The 14,827-nt window shown below is 35.2% G+C and overlaps 1 protein-coding gene across 1 annotated transcript in view; it reads left to right on the top strand.

Annotated features, from left to right (window-relative positions):
• TCF12 (transcription factor 12) overlaps nucleotides 1-14,827 on the top strand; it is a 379,017-nt gene that overhangs the window by 345,519 nt on the left and 18,671 nt on the right. Inside the window, 4 exon segments of the mRNA XM_045059253.1 lie at nucleotides 1,692-1,730; nucleotides 1,733-1,764; nucleotides 2,774-2,845; nucleotides 3,598-3,804. Of these exon segments, the coding sequence (XP_044915188.1) occupies nucleotides 1,692-1,730; nucleotides 1,733-1,764; nucleotides 2,774-2,845; nucleotides 3,598-3,804 (350 nt within the window).

Genomic DNA, 14,827 nt, shown 5'->3' with positions numbered 1-14,827 from the left:
TTTGATTGATGGGAATACAATTACTAAGTTATTCAACTGAAGTGAACTATAATAGTTAAGATTTACCATACATTTTCATTGTTTCCTAAATTTGGCAAATAATCTGCAACAACATGCTTGGTACAAAGAACATAGGTTAAAACTTCATTTAGCAGTAAATCAGACAAATTAAGTAAACCTGCAAGTTCTCCAACTTCTTATTTCTCCTATAACTCAGGTTGTCACTGAAGCATTTATTAATAACTATAATATTAATAACTATAATGGTTCTCATTATTTTCTGTAAATAAATTATTTCCAACTGCACAGGCTGTATTGTCTTAAACACATGAATGAATTAATCCTTTTGTCTTTTTTTTTATAGTTTTCTTCCTTTTTATTTTTTTCTACTCTGAACTTGTATGTTTTTTTGCCGTGTGTTAGTGCTACTTTTCTAAAGTTGAAGAATAAATGACATTAAAAATTTTCATGGTGATATTTTCCAAATTAAATAATGTGTTTTTGTGTAAATTATGTTGGGAAAAATGTTTAACAGATAATCCTAAATGCATTTGCAGTCGTTTGAAATTGGTGCATTTGTGCGTAACTTAATGGCAGAAGTTAATAGGACACTTTAGAAAGTAATTTGGCTTTATGAATTGAGTATCATAAATATATTTATACCTTTTAATTCAGAAATGCTATTTATCCTCAAGACATGTTCCCAAAAAAGAAAATAACAATGTTTACCATTCACAATATAGTAATATTTAGGTACTATTCGTAATAGCCAACTGAAAGAAACCTCCAACAGTGAGGTAATAATGGTGATTATATAAATTATGATGTAGAAAATCAAGTGAATATTAACGTAGTCATTTAATAACAAAAGCTATGGAAAGTCATGGAGAAGGAACAGAATTTTAAATTACGTATGTTTTAAGTACATTTTCTCAAGATAATCTGCTTGTGGACAAAATCTGAAGAACATTCAAACATAAAAGTAGTTTTTGTTTTTTGAAGTATAATGAACACAGGATGTTACATTCATTTCAGGTGTACAGCATAGTGATTTGACAGCTCTATACATTGTGCTAAGCTCACCACAAGTGTAGCTACCATCTGTCACTATACTGCACTATTACAATATCATTGATTATATACCCTATACTGTGCCTTTCATCCCCATGACTTACTCATTCTGTAACTGGAAGCTTGTATCTCCTCTCCTCCTTCCTGCCCCTCTGGCAACTACCAGTTCTCTGTATTTATGGGCCTGTTTCTGGCTTTTTTTGTTGTTGCAAAATAACAAGTAGTTAATAATAACTAATACAAATTTTTGCAAAGTAGTTACTTTGTAAAGTACTGTGCAGTTTTTTCTTTTATTCCCAACTCCCTACACAGTTGTATTAGTAATGAAAAAGACTTTAAGATTTTTAAGTAATCTCTACACCCAGCATGGGGCTCAGACTCACAACCCTGGGATCAAGAGTCGCATGCTCCACTGACTGAGCGAGCCAAGTGCCCTGAAAAAGATTTTTTTTAATGTGTTGGGCTTGTAAGTAGCCAATACTACGCTGAAGGCTGAACAAAAATGTTTGCATAAGTTTATGTACAGCTATAGAATGGCTTTACCCTTTCTTTCAGAACATTGTCAAGATCAGTGAGTTAATCAAGGTGTGTGTGTATGCTTTTGTATTTTGTTTTAACAGGTACCAGTCAGTGGCCCAGACCTGGAGGGCAAGCTCCTTCATCCCCAGCTATGAAAACTCACTCCACTCCCTGGTAAGAGCCTCTTAGAAATATACGGGTCACTTTTATCTGATAGTGCAGAGTGCATTTTTAGTAAATCCTGAGTAACAATGAAAAAACAGTAGGATAGCATTACACACGAATTCTTTGCTAACAAATGGCCTGATTTAGTTTAACAATATAAGACACATTGGGTGTGCCTTTTGCCATCTGTTCTTTGGGACATCAGGCTTCTTTCTGATCTCAGGACAGCTGGTAGTAAAATAGTGTTATGGGATTTTTGCTTTTTTGATAAATCTAGAGTTTAACTTTTCTATACTTTTATGTTTATATAGAAGAAAGAACAAACAAAAAAGTAAAGAGATCAAATAAAAGCAAGAAAACTAGCCGAGCAATGCAGCATGGTCACATTTTATTCTTTCTCATGTGACTATTCTGTATATAGTTAATAACATTTTGACTAAAATTTTTAAATGCAGCATCATTTATTTTTGTCATGAAAAGTGTTATTTCCCATGTTTTCATTTTTAAAAATATATTGTGTTAATTGTATAAGCAAAAATGTTACTTAATAAACAAATAAGGAGGTAGAATAAAAGAGCCTGTCTAGGTATTGAATGCGAAGAATTTGTGGTAGAATGTTAGCTACTGTTGTTTTTCAGTACCTACCACAGAATTACATAGTATTATACAAACAAAATAGAATAACTTGATGGAATGCTAAGTCATGCTGTCACTTAGTAATTTCACGTTGCAAATAGAAGAGTTCTTTTTCTGTGACTAACAGAACAGTTGAAGGGAAAGTCTTCTTCTTTCATATTTTGCAAGCAAATATAAACAATGTGTGCTATTTAGATGCTAACCTTATAACTTCGCTGTTAAATCCCAGCCTTCTCATACCTTAATACAAGTAGATCTCGCAGGTCTCTGCGTTAACTTTACTAACATGTTATGCTGACATGCGACATCAGCTATTTCCTCATCTCTTTTGGAGTTAATCTTAACCTGTGCTTTGCCTCCTGTTCTGTCTTGACTTTGCCAGAAAAATCGAGTTGAGCAGCAACTTCACGAGCATTTGCAAGATGCAATGTCCTTCTTAAAGGATGTCTGTGAGGTACTATTTCTTTTAGATGGTGCCTTTTTTGTGTTTCAGTTAATTATACTTCCTATTATCCATTTAAAATCTTCAAGCCTGTACAGACTCCAAAGTCTTTTAAAATCAAACAATGACAGTTTCGTTTTTGTACAGTATGTAAGAATAGACTTTTGTTTTTCATGTTGTTGAGAATGATTCTTTTTAAAAGAGCTCTACTGGCATGTGCTTTTGATTTTTTAAATTCTAATATGTTTGTGTATGGGGCATGTGTGTATCCACAGACAATCTCATTTCCTCAGTTTTGTGAAAGAGCATATTTGGATGTGTTCACCATTTCAGATAGGTATGCTTTATTCACTTAAAACAAAATTACAACTTAAACTTGATGGATTTGAGGTCCTTTCCCGAAATTGCCCTCACTTCAAAGATCAGTATTAAAGTCCGGGTTATCTTTTTTATCAGCTATAATTATCAGACACAGTAGAGTAGCCTTCGTCTTTTGTAGGAAGCTAAAAGAAATAGCCTCATGGTAGACTGGTAAATTGGTTTTATAAAGCAGTGATTTGTTTCTGAAGCTTTGTTAATTTTGCATAGTCATCAAATATCTTTTCTTTGATTCTTGATTGTAGTGTAGGTAGTTGCTTTTGAAGCTACTTGATAGTGCATTTTACTTTGCTGTCTTCTCTATATCCCAAAGTAGGAAACATAGCAGTTTAATGAATTTAACAGATACCAGCAGTAACCTCCATGTCTTTTTTCAATCCCTACAGCAATCTCGAATGGAGGATCGTTTAGACAGACTGGATGATGCTATCCATGTGCTGCGGAACCATGCCGTTGGACCGTCCACCAGTTTGCCTGCTGGTCACAATGATATACACAGTTTATTGGGACCATCCCATAATGCACCAATTGGAAGCCTCAATTCAAACTATGGTGGATCAAGCCTTGTTACAAGCAGTCGATCTGCTTCAATGGTAAAATAGTGCTCATCTTTTTTGTAATAATGGTTAAAGCCTAGTGTCCCAAATGTTTTTCATGAAATCTTTGGAGGAGAGGATTCTTCTTTTTCAAACAGACTTACTCTGTCTTGGGCCGGGTCATTCGTTGCACATTGGCCCTTAAAGTCCTGCTACGATTGTGTGCAAAAAGCTAAAATTTTCTGCAAGATCATTTTAGCTTAAACTTAGATTTTTTCCCCCAGATGTGTGGCAGACCAGTTTTTGCCTTGAAACAGTATGTAGGAAGTCTAAAGAGCAAAAACTATAAAGCAAGACTGAATTTCAAGGGTTCTGGTCTAGAAAAGTTGTTGATTATAATTTGGAACCAGCCCTCAAAACCAGAAGGAATGTGAAATTATTTGTACCAGACCAAATTGAAGCTTTATTCCCAAATAAAGAAAAAGTGGGGTAGTTTTAAGAATAGCTGTAATTTGAGTGACAATGAAAGGAAACAATGTTCAATTAATTCCTGAAGAGAATAAAATAATTCAATCCATGTTTTTAAAAACATAGTAATACTTTAGAGAGAAAAAAGTAAAATTTTCCAGCACATCAAAAATTCTGTGTTGAATGTCTTACATTATTTTTTATACAAATTGTCTTTTAAAGGAATGAAGTTCTTTTTGAACCTGCAATTTAACTGATGCCATGTGTTTGAGTGTTTATAGCATTGTTTTTAGGATTTATTACATGCTGTGAAATATTCTCCTGTGAAACCACTTTCTAGCTATAAGCCATGTGATCAAGGGTAAAATTCACCTATCATCAAAATAATTAGGTGCCCCAAATGCTGAAGGCTTGTGTTCTGTAAAATAGGATTGGTTCCAGATTTTCACATTCACATGTCAGACAAACATTTATATTCATTTTGGAGCAGCTGAAGTAAACATCAAACACAGCTTTCTAGTTTCCTGAGTACAGTGTTCTTAGCAACATAGGTGACAATAGATGCTTATATATCTTAACGACCAGTTTTGGGTGGTTGTTGTTTATTTATTTATTTAATGTCAGAAAATTTGAAATTCAGGCTCCTTCTAAAATAGTTTTTGATGCTGTCGGTAAGCTAATAAAATGTGAAAACATTGAAAATTACAAAAATCATAGACATATAAGGGAGTATTAGCCCTGTTAGTAATAATAATTAAAATAATATTGTGTATAGGGTAGCATTTGTTGCCCACATAAATGTAGAATGTCAACTTAATAATTATTGTTTTTGTTGAAATAACTTTATCCTTATTTAGAAGAATGACTTAAAAATCAATATATTTAAATCCAAAGTTTGTCTCATTTGCACCATTTGTAGTTATTCCTCCCTCATGATCATTTTTTAATTCTTCACTATTAATAGCTCACTGCCCCTAGTCCACTTTATCTGCTATAGATAAATCTCTGGTATATCTCTGGCTCCCACCAATTAAATATAGGGTTTGTAAAAAATGGAACTTCTGTATTTGGGAAGTTATTTTTACCAACTTTGGATATGAGTTAGAAAACAGATTTTTCAAAATCCAGTCTTAAAAAGCCATGTAGAAATCTAGTGCATTTTAAAAGGACTTGTGGAGGGAAAAATTGTTAAATTAGATATTGCCCTGAAGCTTTTAATTAATAAGTAGCTCCCATTATATCCTCTAGGAATATGCTGCCTACTTCACAGCATCAAAAAAAAAAAAAAAGGTTGCCAGAGATATTCTTTACAAAGAAAAAAAAAAAGACTAGTCTAGAAAAAAGTCTTATCACTGTGACGTGAGTCTGACTTAGTCTGAGTAGCAGCCTCAGCACTGCAGCAACTAAGGCCATGCTGCCACTCAGCGTGACTACCCACATCCTTTCTTCAGTTCTTACTGCGCCTTAGAGGACCCATAGCTGGTGAACAGCTGCCACATGTCATCTGCTGTGTCTGCCCCGTCCAGACAGTCACCTAGTGGAGGTGGATCTACAGATGTTTCTGACAGGCTTACCCTCAAAATATAAAGTTATTAACTGACAAAAAAGTCTGAGACTGTCAGGTGAGTCACTATTCATCTCCTATCCTTCTGAGATGAACAGTTTAGCTATAAGTCCTCAGTTCTCAACTTCAGCAAAAACATCAAAGGGTAGAATGAAATGAAGTTCACAGTCAGCAGTGACTCTCCCAGCCAAGCCTTAGGCATACAGTTGAGGAATATTCTTATTCTGGCTCTTGTCCATGTCTGAACACATCAGGAGTGGCAGGAGCACCTTGCTTACATGCCCAGTACCCACCTATGTGAAATCAACTCTTTTCATATTATTGGATGGTATGTGATTTGGGGAGACATATTATTTTAACTATTGCCAGCCATTTTCAAGAATTAATCTCCTGCTTTTATTATTCCCTCTTGCCCCTGTGAATTCTAATTGATCCTGACTAAGAAATAACACAATTTCACATTCTAGAATCACTTTTCCTTTTTTGTCTTGTTTAACTTTGTGGTAGTTTATGTATTATCCTCTACATTAACATAAATTAGTATTTGTTCTATAGGCTTCCACAAATGGAGGCTACTTGGCCAAAATTATGAAGTAACCACAGAAACACCAGTTTATCGGCAATTTTATATCACCTTGTAGAATTTGTGAGGTCAACTTCTCTCTAAAATATGTAGTTTTCATTATTCCATTTATTTTCTGCAGGGAGTAGAATTATTTTAATAAACATCAATTCAGGAATTCCATAGAACGTTCAAATAAAATTTTTGTTGTAATGGATTTTTGTTCTCATGGGCATGTACTGTAGGTCACTATCCTAATTGCAGGGGTTTTATATATATATATGTGTGTGTATATATATATACATATATACATATATATATGTGTATATATATACATATATACACACATATATATGTGTGTGTATATATATATGTATATATATACATATATATGTATATATATATATATTTACACATATATATTATTTTTTAAGCTTCTTTTATTTATTTTGAGACAGGGTGAGAGCACACACACATGCAGACACACAAGCAGGGAAGGGGCAGAGGGAGAGGGAGAGAGAGAATCCCAAGCAGGCTGCACACCCAGTGCAGAGCCTGACACAGGGCTCTATCTCACAACTGCAAGATCATGACCTGAGCCCAAACCAAGAGTCAGACCACCAACCTAATTACAGATTTTAATTATGATATTGCTTTCTCTGCTCCATTTAGAAGAGGGATCAGCATACTTTTTCTGTAAAAGGCCAGATAGTAAAATTTACTTAACTCTAACATTCTAACATGAAAGCAGCCATAGACATTATGAAAACAAATCGGTGTGGCTGTGTTCCAATAAAACTTCATTTACGAAAAGAGAGCTCCTTAATATTTAAGAAACCAGGACCAGATTTAGCCGACAGGCCGTACCTTGCCAGTTTTTTGAATTGGAACATAAATTAGCTTCCTAGTGCAGGTAACAAGGGTTGGCAAGTTTTTTTCTTTTTCCTGGAGCCTATAGATGTTTCCTATTTTTTTAATGATTAGTTTGGGAGTGCTGTTGAAGTAGCTGGAATATTTGAGGTAAGCCAGAATACACTTAGAGTGGAAGAATAAAAGTTGATATCAATATAGAAGTGATACAGACAGCCCAGCTCTCAGCCTGCAATGCTATCAAGATTATTTGTGGTGTAAAACCTACATAGACAGGTTAATCAAGATAGTGTCTCTTGGTCAGGGAAATAATTTTGTTGCTGATAAACTTCCTTTACAATGTGAATGTTTTCAGTTATAAGAAAATTATGTCATTGAAAGTCATCTGTAGCTGATACTGTTGATTTGTGGGACAACCATCTTATAGATGAAATAATTCTCTGGTATTTTTTAGTTATTCCAGAAAAGGATTTTTATATTTCACACCAAGGACATAAGACTACCAAATGCCAAAAACATATGTCAATAGGAGCCAATATCAAAAGACTTAATTTTGACTGTTACTGTTTTTTATTATTATTTTTGTTTATTTTGAGACACAATGTGAATGGGGTAGGGGCAGAGAGAGAGGGAGAGAGAGACATTCCCAAGCAGGGACACAGGGCTGTATCTCAGAGTCCATGAGAACATGACCTGAGCTGACCAAGAGTCGGACACTTAACCGACTGAGCCACCCAGGCACCCTAATTTTTGTTACTTTTAACCAAGCAGATTTGAGCAGCACCAAAGAATAGAATTCAATGAGGTTTAGGGGGTACCTGGCGGGCTCAGTCAGTAGAGCATGCACCTCTTGATCTCAGGGTTGTAAGTTCAAGCCCCACATTGGGTATAGAGATTACTGAAAAATAAAACCTTAGAATTAAATGAGGTTTCAACCACAGAAGGCATTTAACATGATTTTAGCTGTCTAATACACAGAAAAATTTAATTTCTTGAAAGAATACTATGCCAGAAAAAGAAACTAAGAAGTGAATAATTCTTACTTTTTTATAAGTAATTATAGCCACATAGTTTTTTTATATTTGCTAATTTTTGTTTTTGTTTGTTTTTTATTTTGTTTTGACAGAGAGAATACACATAAGTGAGCATGAGCCGGGGAGGGGAAAAGGAGAGGGAGAAAGAGAATCTTAAGCAGGCTCCACACCTAGCAGGGAGTTGACCCAGGGCTCAATCTCACAGCCCTGAAATCATGACCTGAGCTGAAATCAAGAGTCTGACGCTTAACCAACTTAGCCTCCCAGGCGCTCCTGCTCTTATTTTTGAGTGGGGTTAACATTTTCACTTAATTTCATACTCCCTTTCAATATTTTTGATGATTTCTCCATGTTTATGGAATCCAGATAGAAAACTTAAGACTTTTTGTCATACACTCTTATTAGGATGCGATTGATATATTGTTTAAATTTTAAAGCACAAAATCAGGATTTTTAGAACTATTAAAATGTCAGCATTGGACTTTAGTTTTGCTCCCATGTATTTAGTTTAAGCACAAACTTTTGGAATAAACTGCTGATAGGAAAATACACTGGTATTAAGTGGAAAACTGAAAAGGACTAGAATTGTTCATTTCATTTGGGCATTACAAAAAGGTCTCAACAGTATAAAGTTATTGTACATCACACCTATTTATGGCTGTAATACCTAGACTACTGAGGCCCAGTGAGATAATTCCATGATACTTTTATCCTTAACAGAAGGTACTCAGTTATTCCTCCAACAGTGATTTCAGCTTCAAGCTAAGTTACATTAGAAGCTTTTATATTAATGGAAGCTTGATGCAAATCTTGAAAAGTTCCTTATTTATGATATAAAATTTTTATCCATGAGGTTTTTTTTTTTTTTTATTGCTTTAAGTACTGAGGAAACGTAATCCAACCATTTCCGTTAGTTTTTTTTTTTTTTTTTAATTGCTTGGGGTTTTTGTAGTTTAAGCTGTGGTTGGAGATTTGTGGTGTTCTTGTATAATAGCAGAATAATGTTAAATTGTAGGATTTAAAGTGTTTTATATAATTTAAAAATATGAATTATGTCTGTGTTCTAAATCCTAAAGCAGTTAGAGAAACTATATTTTTCTTAGTTGAGAGATGTAAGATTAAGTTATTAAAGGCCTAATAAGCAAATAAAGTAGTATTCAAAACTGTCACATATCAGATTTGGAATCCTTTTAACCTTACATTTAGATAGTATTTAATTTTATTAGTATAGGTTTATATACCGTAGAAATTGTGTACCTATGTTTAAACTGAATTGAAAGAGTTTATTTTTAACTGTATTTTATTTTTCTAACCATTTTTGTCCTGAATGGGCAATTTAATTTTTTTTTATTAAAACTACATTATAGTGCTTTTGAAGAGATTTGATAAAAGTTTAAAAACCATACAGGTTATATATATTTATGGAAATATCATTAAAAAGGAACCATAACAAATTAAATTCTATCAAGTTTCTAGCTTAAAACCCCTCTTCAGGTAAAACAAAATACATACAGAACATAAAGATCCTTTAATCAGTCCATAGATTAATACTGATTAATCTAAATCATTAGTATTCAGTGAATAGTATAAATGGAACAAATTGTTAGAATAGAATTCAGAATCAGAGAGGAATTCATACTGAGTACTTTTCAATCTGCTCCTTAATTCACAAGACCTCTTATTCATCAACTAATTAGATTTAGCATTTTTCCATTGTGGGTGCTTAAAGCTTTTGGCCAAATTAAATGAAAACAGGTCCCTTGTTGGGTGTTCCCACAAAAGTAAGGCCATACACAGATTGTGAAGATTCAGAATGCAGGATGATGTCATTTAATGAGTTGGGCCTTTTATTCTGAAATAGAGCTCTTCATAATGATTGAAATTTAGAGCATGGCAGGCCTAGGGGTTTGCCTTCCCCTGCTACTCCCCTAGTAGCAGCAGCCTGTCAGCTGTATGCTAACGAGAGGAACAATTAAACATAGGGTCCTATCTGGCTGGCCCAGTCTCTGAGCTCAGACAAAGGACTGTTTATACACCTGTTGTGTCTGTGGACAGAGCCATTTGAATGGGTAGCTGCAGATTAAAGGGAAGACTTGGGAGCCAGTGTGTGAGCAAGGGTTAAATAGAACTTTAAGAACTGTGAAAGTCAAATTCTCCAGAAAATATATGAGGGCCATTGCAAGGGGAATCAAGTTACTAAATAAATAAATAGATAGATAAATAGATAAGTAAATAGATAAATAAATAAAGTTCCTGCTGACTTCATTAACATGAAAAACTCCAGACTTAAGGTTTTTTGCTAATCTGAGGCCATTTTTTAAAGATTAATTTTTTTTTCTTTTGGAAGCCATTGATGAAAATTGGTGTAAAAAAGGTACTTAGTTTATAGCATTCCAGAGAGACGAAAATATTTGCTGTCATTTATATCCCAAAACAAATTGAGCAACCAACTGATTTTCCTTCAGGTAAAGCACAAATACCTAGAATTTACTTAGATAATGATCTTTTGTCTGCCAGGCCTTTCATCAGAGAGGAAATGATAGAACATTTTTATTAGTTGAGATTCAGAAAATCAGAGAATTAACTTTTACTAATGTAATAAAAAGAAATAAGAATTCAGAAGATGCATCATCACTTATCACTCCAGTGAAAATTCAGTTTGTGGAGCACCTAGCTGGCTCAGTCAGTTAAGCGTCCAACTCTTGGTATCAGCTGTGGTCATGATCTGACGGTCGTGAGATCAAGCCTTGCATCAGGCTTCACGCTGAGTGTGGAGTCTGCTTGGGATTCTTTCTCTCCTCTCTCTGCCCCTACTCTGCTCATTTTTGGTCACTCTCACTCTTGCTCTCTCTCTCTCTCTCTCAAAATAAATAAACATTTAAAAAAAGAGTTCAGTTTGTGGCTGTTCAGTGCTATTGGCTTACAGAGCTATAAAATGAGTTGTACACATACAATATAGAGAAATATACATATTTTTGAAAGTTTAAGTTTTAAAAGACTATTTTTAATTTAAATTTTAGTTAACATACAGTGCAATATTGGTTTCAGGAATAGAATTCAGTGATTCATCACTTACATACAACACCCAGTGCTCATCACTACAAATGCCCTCCTTAGTAACCATCTAGCCCATCTCCCACCTACCTCCCTCTTCATCAATCCTCAGTTTGTTTGCTGTTATTAAGTCTTTTGTGGTTTATTTCCCTCTCTTCTCTTCCCGCCCCCCACCTCCCCATATATTCATCTGTTTTGTTTCTTAAATTCCACAGATGAGTGAAATTCTATGTTATTTGTCTTTCTCTGATTGACTTATTTCACTTAGCTTAATACATTTTAACTCCATCCACTTTGTCGCAAATGGCAAGATGTCATTCTTTTTGATGGCTGAGTAATATTCCACTGTGTGTATATACTACATCTTCTTTATCCATTCATCAGTTGATGGACATCTGGTCACTCTCCATGGTTTGGCAGCTATAAACTATAAACATTAGGGTGCATGTACCCCTTCGATTCTGTATTTTTGCATCCTTTGGGTAAATACCTAATAATACAATTGCTGGTCTGTAAGGTAGTTGTATTTTTATTTTCTTGAGGAACTTTCATACAGTTCTACAGAATGGCTGTACCAGTTTGCATTCCTACCAACAGTTCCAGAGTGTTCCTGTTTCTCCGCATCCTTGCCAGCACCTGTTGTTTCTTGTGTTGTTAATTTTAGCCATTCTGACAGGTGTGAGGTAGTATCTCATCAGGTTTTGATTTGTATTTTGCTAATGATGAGTGATATTGAGCATCTTCTCATGTATCTGTTAGCTATCTGGATGTTTTCTTTAGAAAAGTGTCTATTCATGTCTTCTGCCCATTTCTTACCTGGGTTGTTTGGTTTTTTGGTGTTGAGTTTGAGAAGTTCTTTATAGATTTTGGATATTAACTAACAGTATTTTCTTTTAAATTACTTGGTATGATAGCTCAAAATACTAGGTAAGAACAAAATTCAGCACATATTACCAAGGATCACAGGAAGTTTTAGTTCACATTATAAATACAAACACAGAATTCTTAGCTTTTACTGTATCCTGTGGGATTTCTTCAGCCAGTCAAAATTGTCATGGTAATATCTATCTATAGAATAGGCCTAGGCTTTTAGAGTCTCAAAGAATCTGCAGCTATATAGCTGTATATTGTATTTATACTATATTTATTTTTATAAATGGGATTTTTGAACTGACCTTCTCCTTAGGTCGTTGAGTAGTTCATAGCAAGCAAAGAAAGCCAACTAATCTTCAACAATGACTAATCCTCAAATAAATTTAGAAGTAGATAGGGAATACACTAGGTGGGGTGTTTTTTTTTTTTTTAACTACATCAAAGAATAAGGGTGGAAAACAGACATTTCTTTAAAAGTGCAGTAGAGGGGCGCCTGGGTGGCGCAGTCGGTTAAGCGTCCGACTTCAGCCAGGTCACGATCTTGCGGTCCGTGAGTTCGAGCCCCGCGTCAGGCTCTGGGCTGATGGCTCAGAGCCTGGAGCCTGTTTCCGATTCTGTGTCTCCCTCTCTCTCTGCCCCTCCCCGTTCATGCTCTGTCTCTCTCTGTCCCAAAAATAAATAAACGTTGAAAAAAAAATTTAAAAAAAAATAAAAGTGCAGTAGAAAGCGTGCCTGGGTGACTCCATTGGTTAAGCATCTGACTTCAGCTCAGGTCATGATCTCACGGTTCGTGGGTTCAAGTCCCATATCAGGCTCCTCACTGATTTGCGGAGTCTGCTTGGGATTCTCTCTCTCTCTCTCCCTGTCTCTCTGCTCCTCCATCACTCACACTTTCTCTCTCAAATAAAATAAGTCAACTTAAAATAGAAAGTGTGGTAGAAGACCTGACATGTTATAATCAGGTCCAGTATCAAATGGCCTATATTGCCTAAAACTTTGCTTTGGTTCCTTTTGTGTAGCTTACAGGAAACCAAAGGGTAAACTTGCATAGGGGTATTTATACCTCTTAAGGTAAAATCCATACAAAGTCATGAAAGATAAAAGCTATATTAATTACTGAAGAGAGATTCAAACAAAGCAGTTTACTGGGATTGAAGGATTTATTGAAAAACAGTGATTCTCATGTACAACTCCAGACAATAAACCTCTTTAATTAAAGGCTTAATCTTGTAGATGACACATGTGCTATTGTTCTAACAAAAAGCTTCATTTTTTACCAGTTTTTCTAAAAATACTACTATAGCTTAAATAGTTGGTGGTATTTGCATGCCTTACCTTCCAATTTTGGGCTAATTGATTTATGGAATTTGACTAAAACAATAAAAATTGTATGGCATTTTTGTTGCTTGGCAGTGCAGAACTTCTTTTTTTTTTTAAGTGTATTTACTTATTTTAAGAGAGAGAGAGCACAAGCAGGGGAAGGGCAGTGAGAGGGAGAGAGAGTCCCAAGCAGGTTCCTTCCACACTGTCCACACAGAGCCTGACCCAGGGCTTGATCTCATGAACCGTGAGATCATGACTTCAGCCAAAATCAAGACTCAGACACTAGATGCTTAACTATACGCTACCCAGGTGCCCCCAGAACTTCTGCTTTAAGTTAATTTCATTTTTTTAATGTATATTTATTTTGAGAGAGCAAAAGGGTACACACGCTCAAGAGAGAGAGTGTCCCAATGTGTAGGGCTCGATCTCATAAACCACGAGATCATGACCTGAACTCAAATGAAGAGTTAGATGCTTAACTGACTGAGCACCCGTAGACTGCTTTTTTAAGGTTTTTGAGGGAGTCAGAGGAAGAAAAAACAAGACACTATATGTGTGTGTGTGTGTGTGTGTGTGTGTGAGGAAAAGAGTATACCAGAGTATAAATAAATAATATTACTTGGAATATAGCAATATTTTGTTAAATGCAAATTCATACTTAGGTGGTATATGAAATACATGATCAGAATGATGTAGGTTTATTAATAGATATATAATGTGTAGCATTTTATGACTTACAGAGTGCTTTGTCTGTCTAGTTCATTTGCTTCACACAACAACCTTCTGTAGGATACAACATTTGAAAGTTGGAATTTTATAATTTAAATATTTTGATTCAAAAGCAATCTATAGGGGCGCGTAGGTGGCTCAGTCAGTTACGCATCTGACTTCAGCTCAGGTCGTGATCTCACAGTTCGTGAGTTTGAGCCCCATGTCAGGCTCTGTGCCGACAGCTCAGAGCCTGGAGCCTGCTTCGGATTCTGTGTCTCCCCCTCTGTCTGCCCCATCCTTGCTCATGCTCTCTGTCTCTCTGTCTCTCAGTAGTAAATAAATGTTAAAAAGAAAAAAATTTTTTTTTTAAAAACAATCTATAGTAGTCTGTCAAGTCTTTTGAAATCCAAAAATCAGGGGCACCTGGGTGGCTCAGTCAGTTGAGTGTCTGACTTTGGCTCAGGTCATGATCTCATGGTTCATGGGTTCGAGCCTGCTTTGGATTCTGTGTCTTCCTCTCTCTCTGCCACTACCCCTCCTTGTCTGTCTGTCTGTCTGTCTGTCTGTCTCTCTCTCTCCCTCTCTCTCAAAAATAAAAATAAAACATTAAAAATTAAAAAA

The sequence above is a fragment of the Felis catus genome, chromosome B3 (genome assembly GCF_018350175.1).
Source record: "Felis catus isolate Fca126 chromosome B3, F.catus_Fca126_mat1.0, whole genome shotgun sequence".
In the NCBI taxonomy this organism is placed as follows: Eukaryota; Metazoa; Chordata; class Mammalia; order Carnivora; family Felidae; genus Felis; species Felis catus.
The sequence above is the reverse complement of the archived record's forward strand: the minus strand, read 5'-3'. Positions and strand labels throughout refer to the sequence as shown.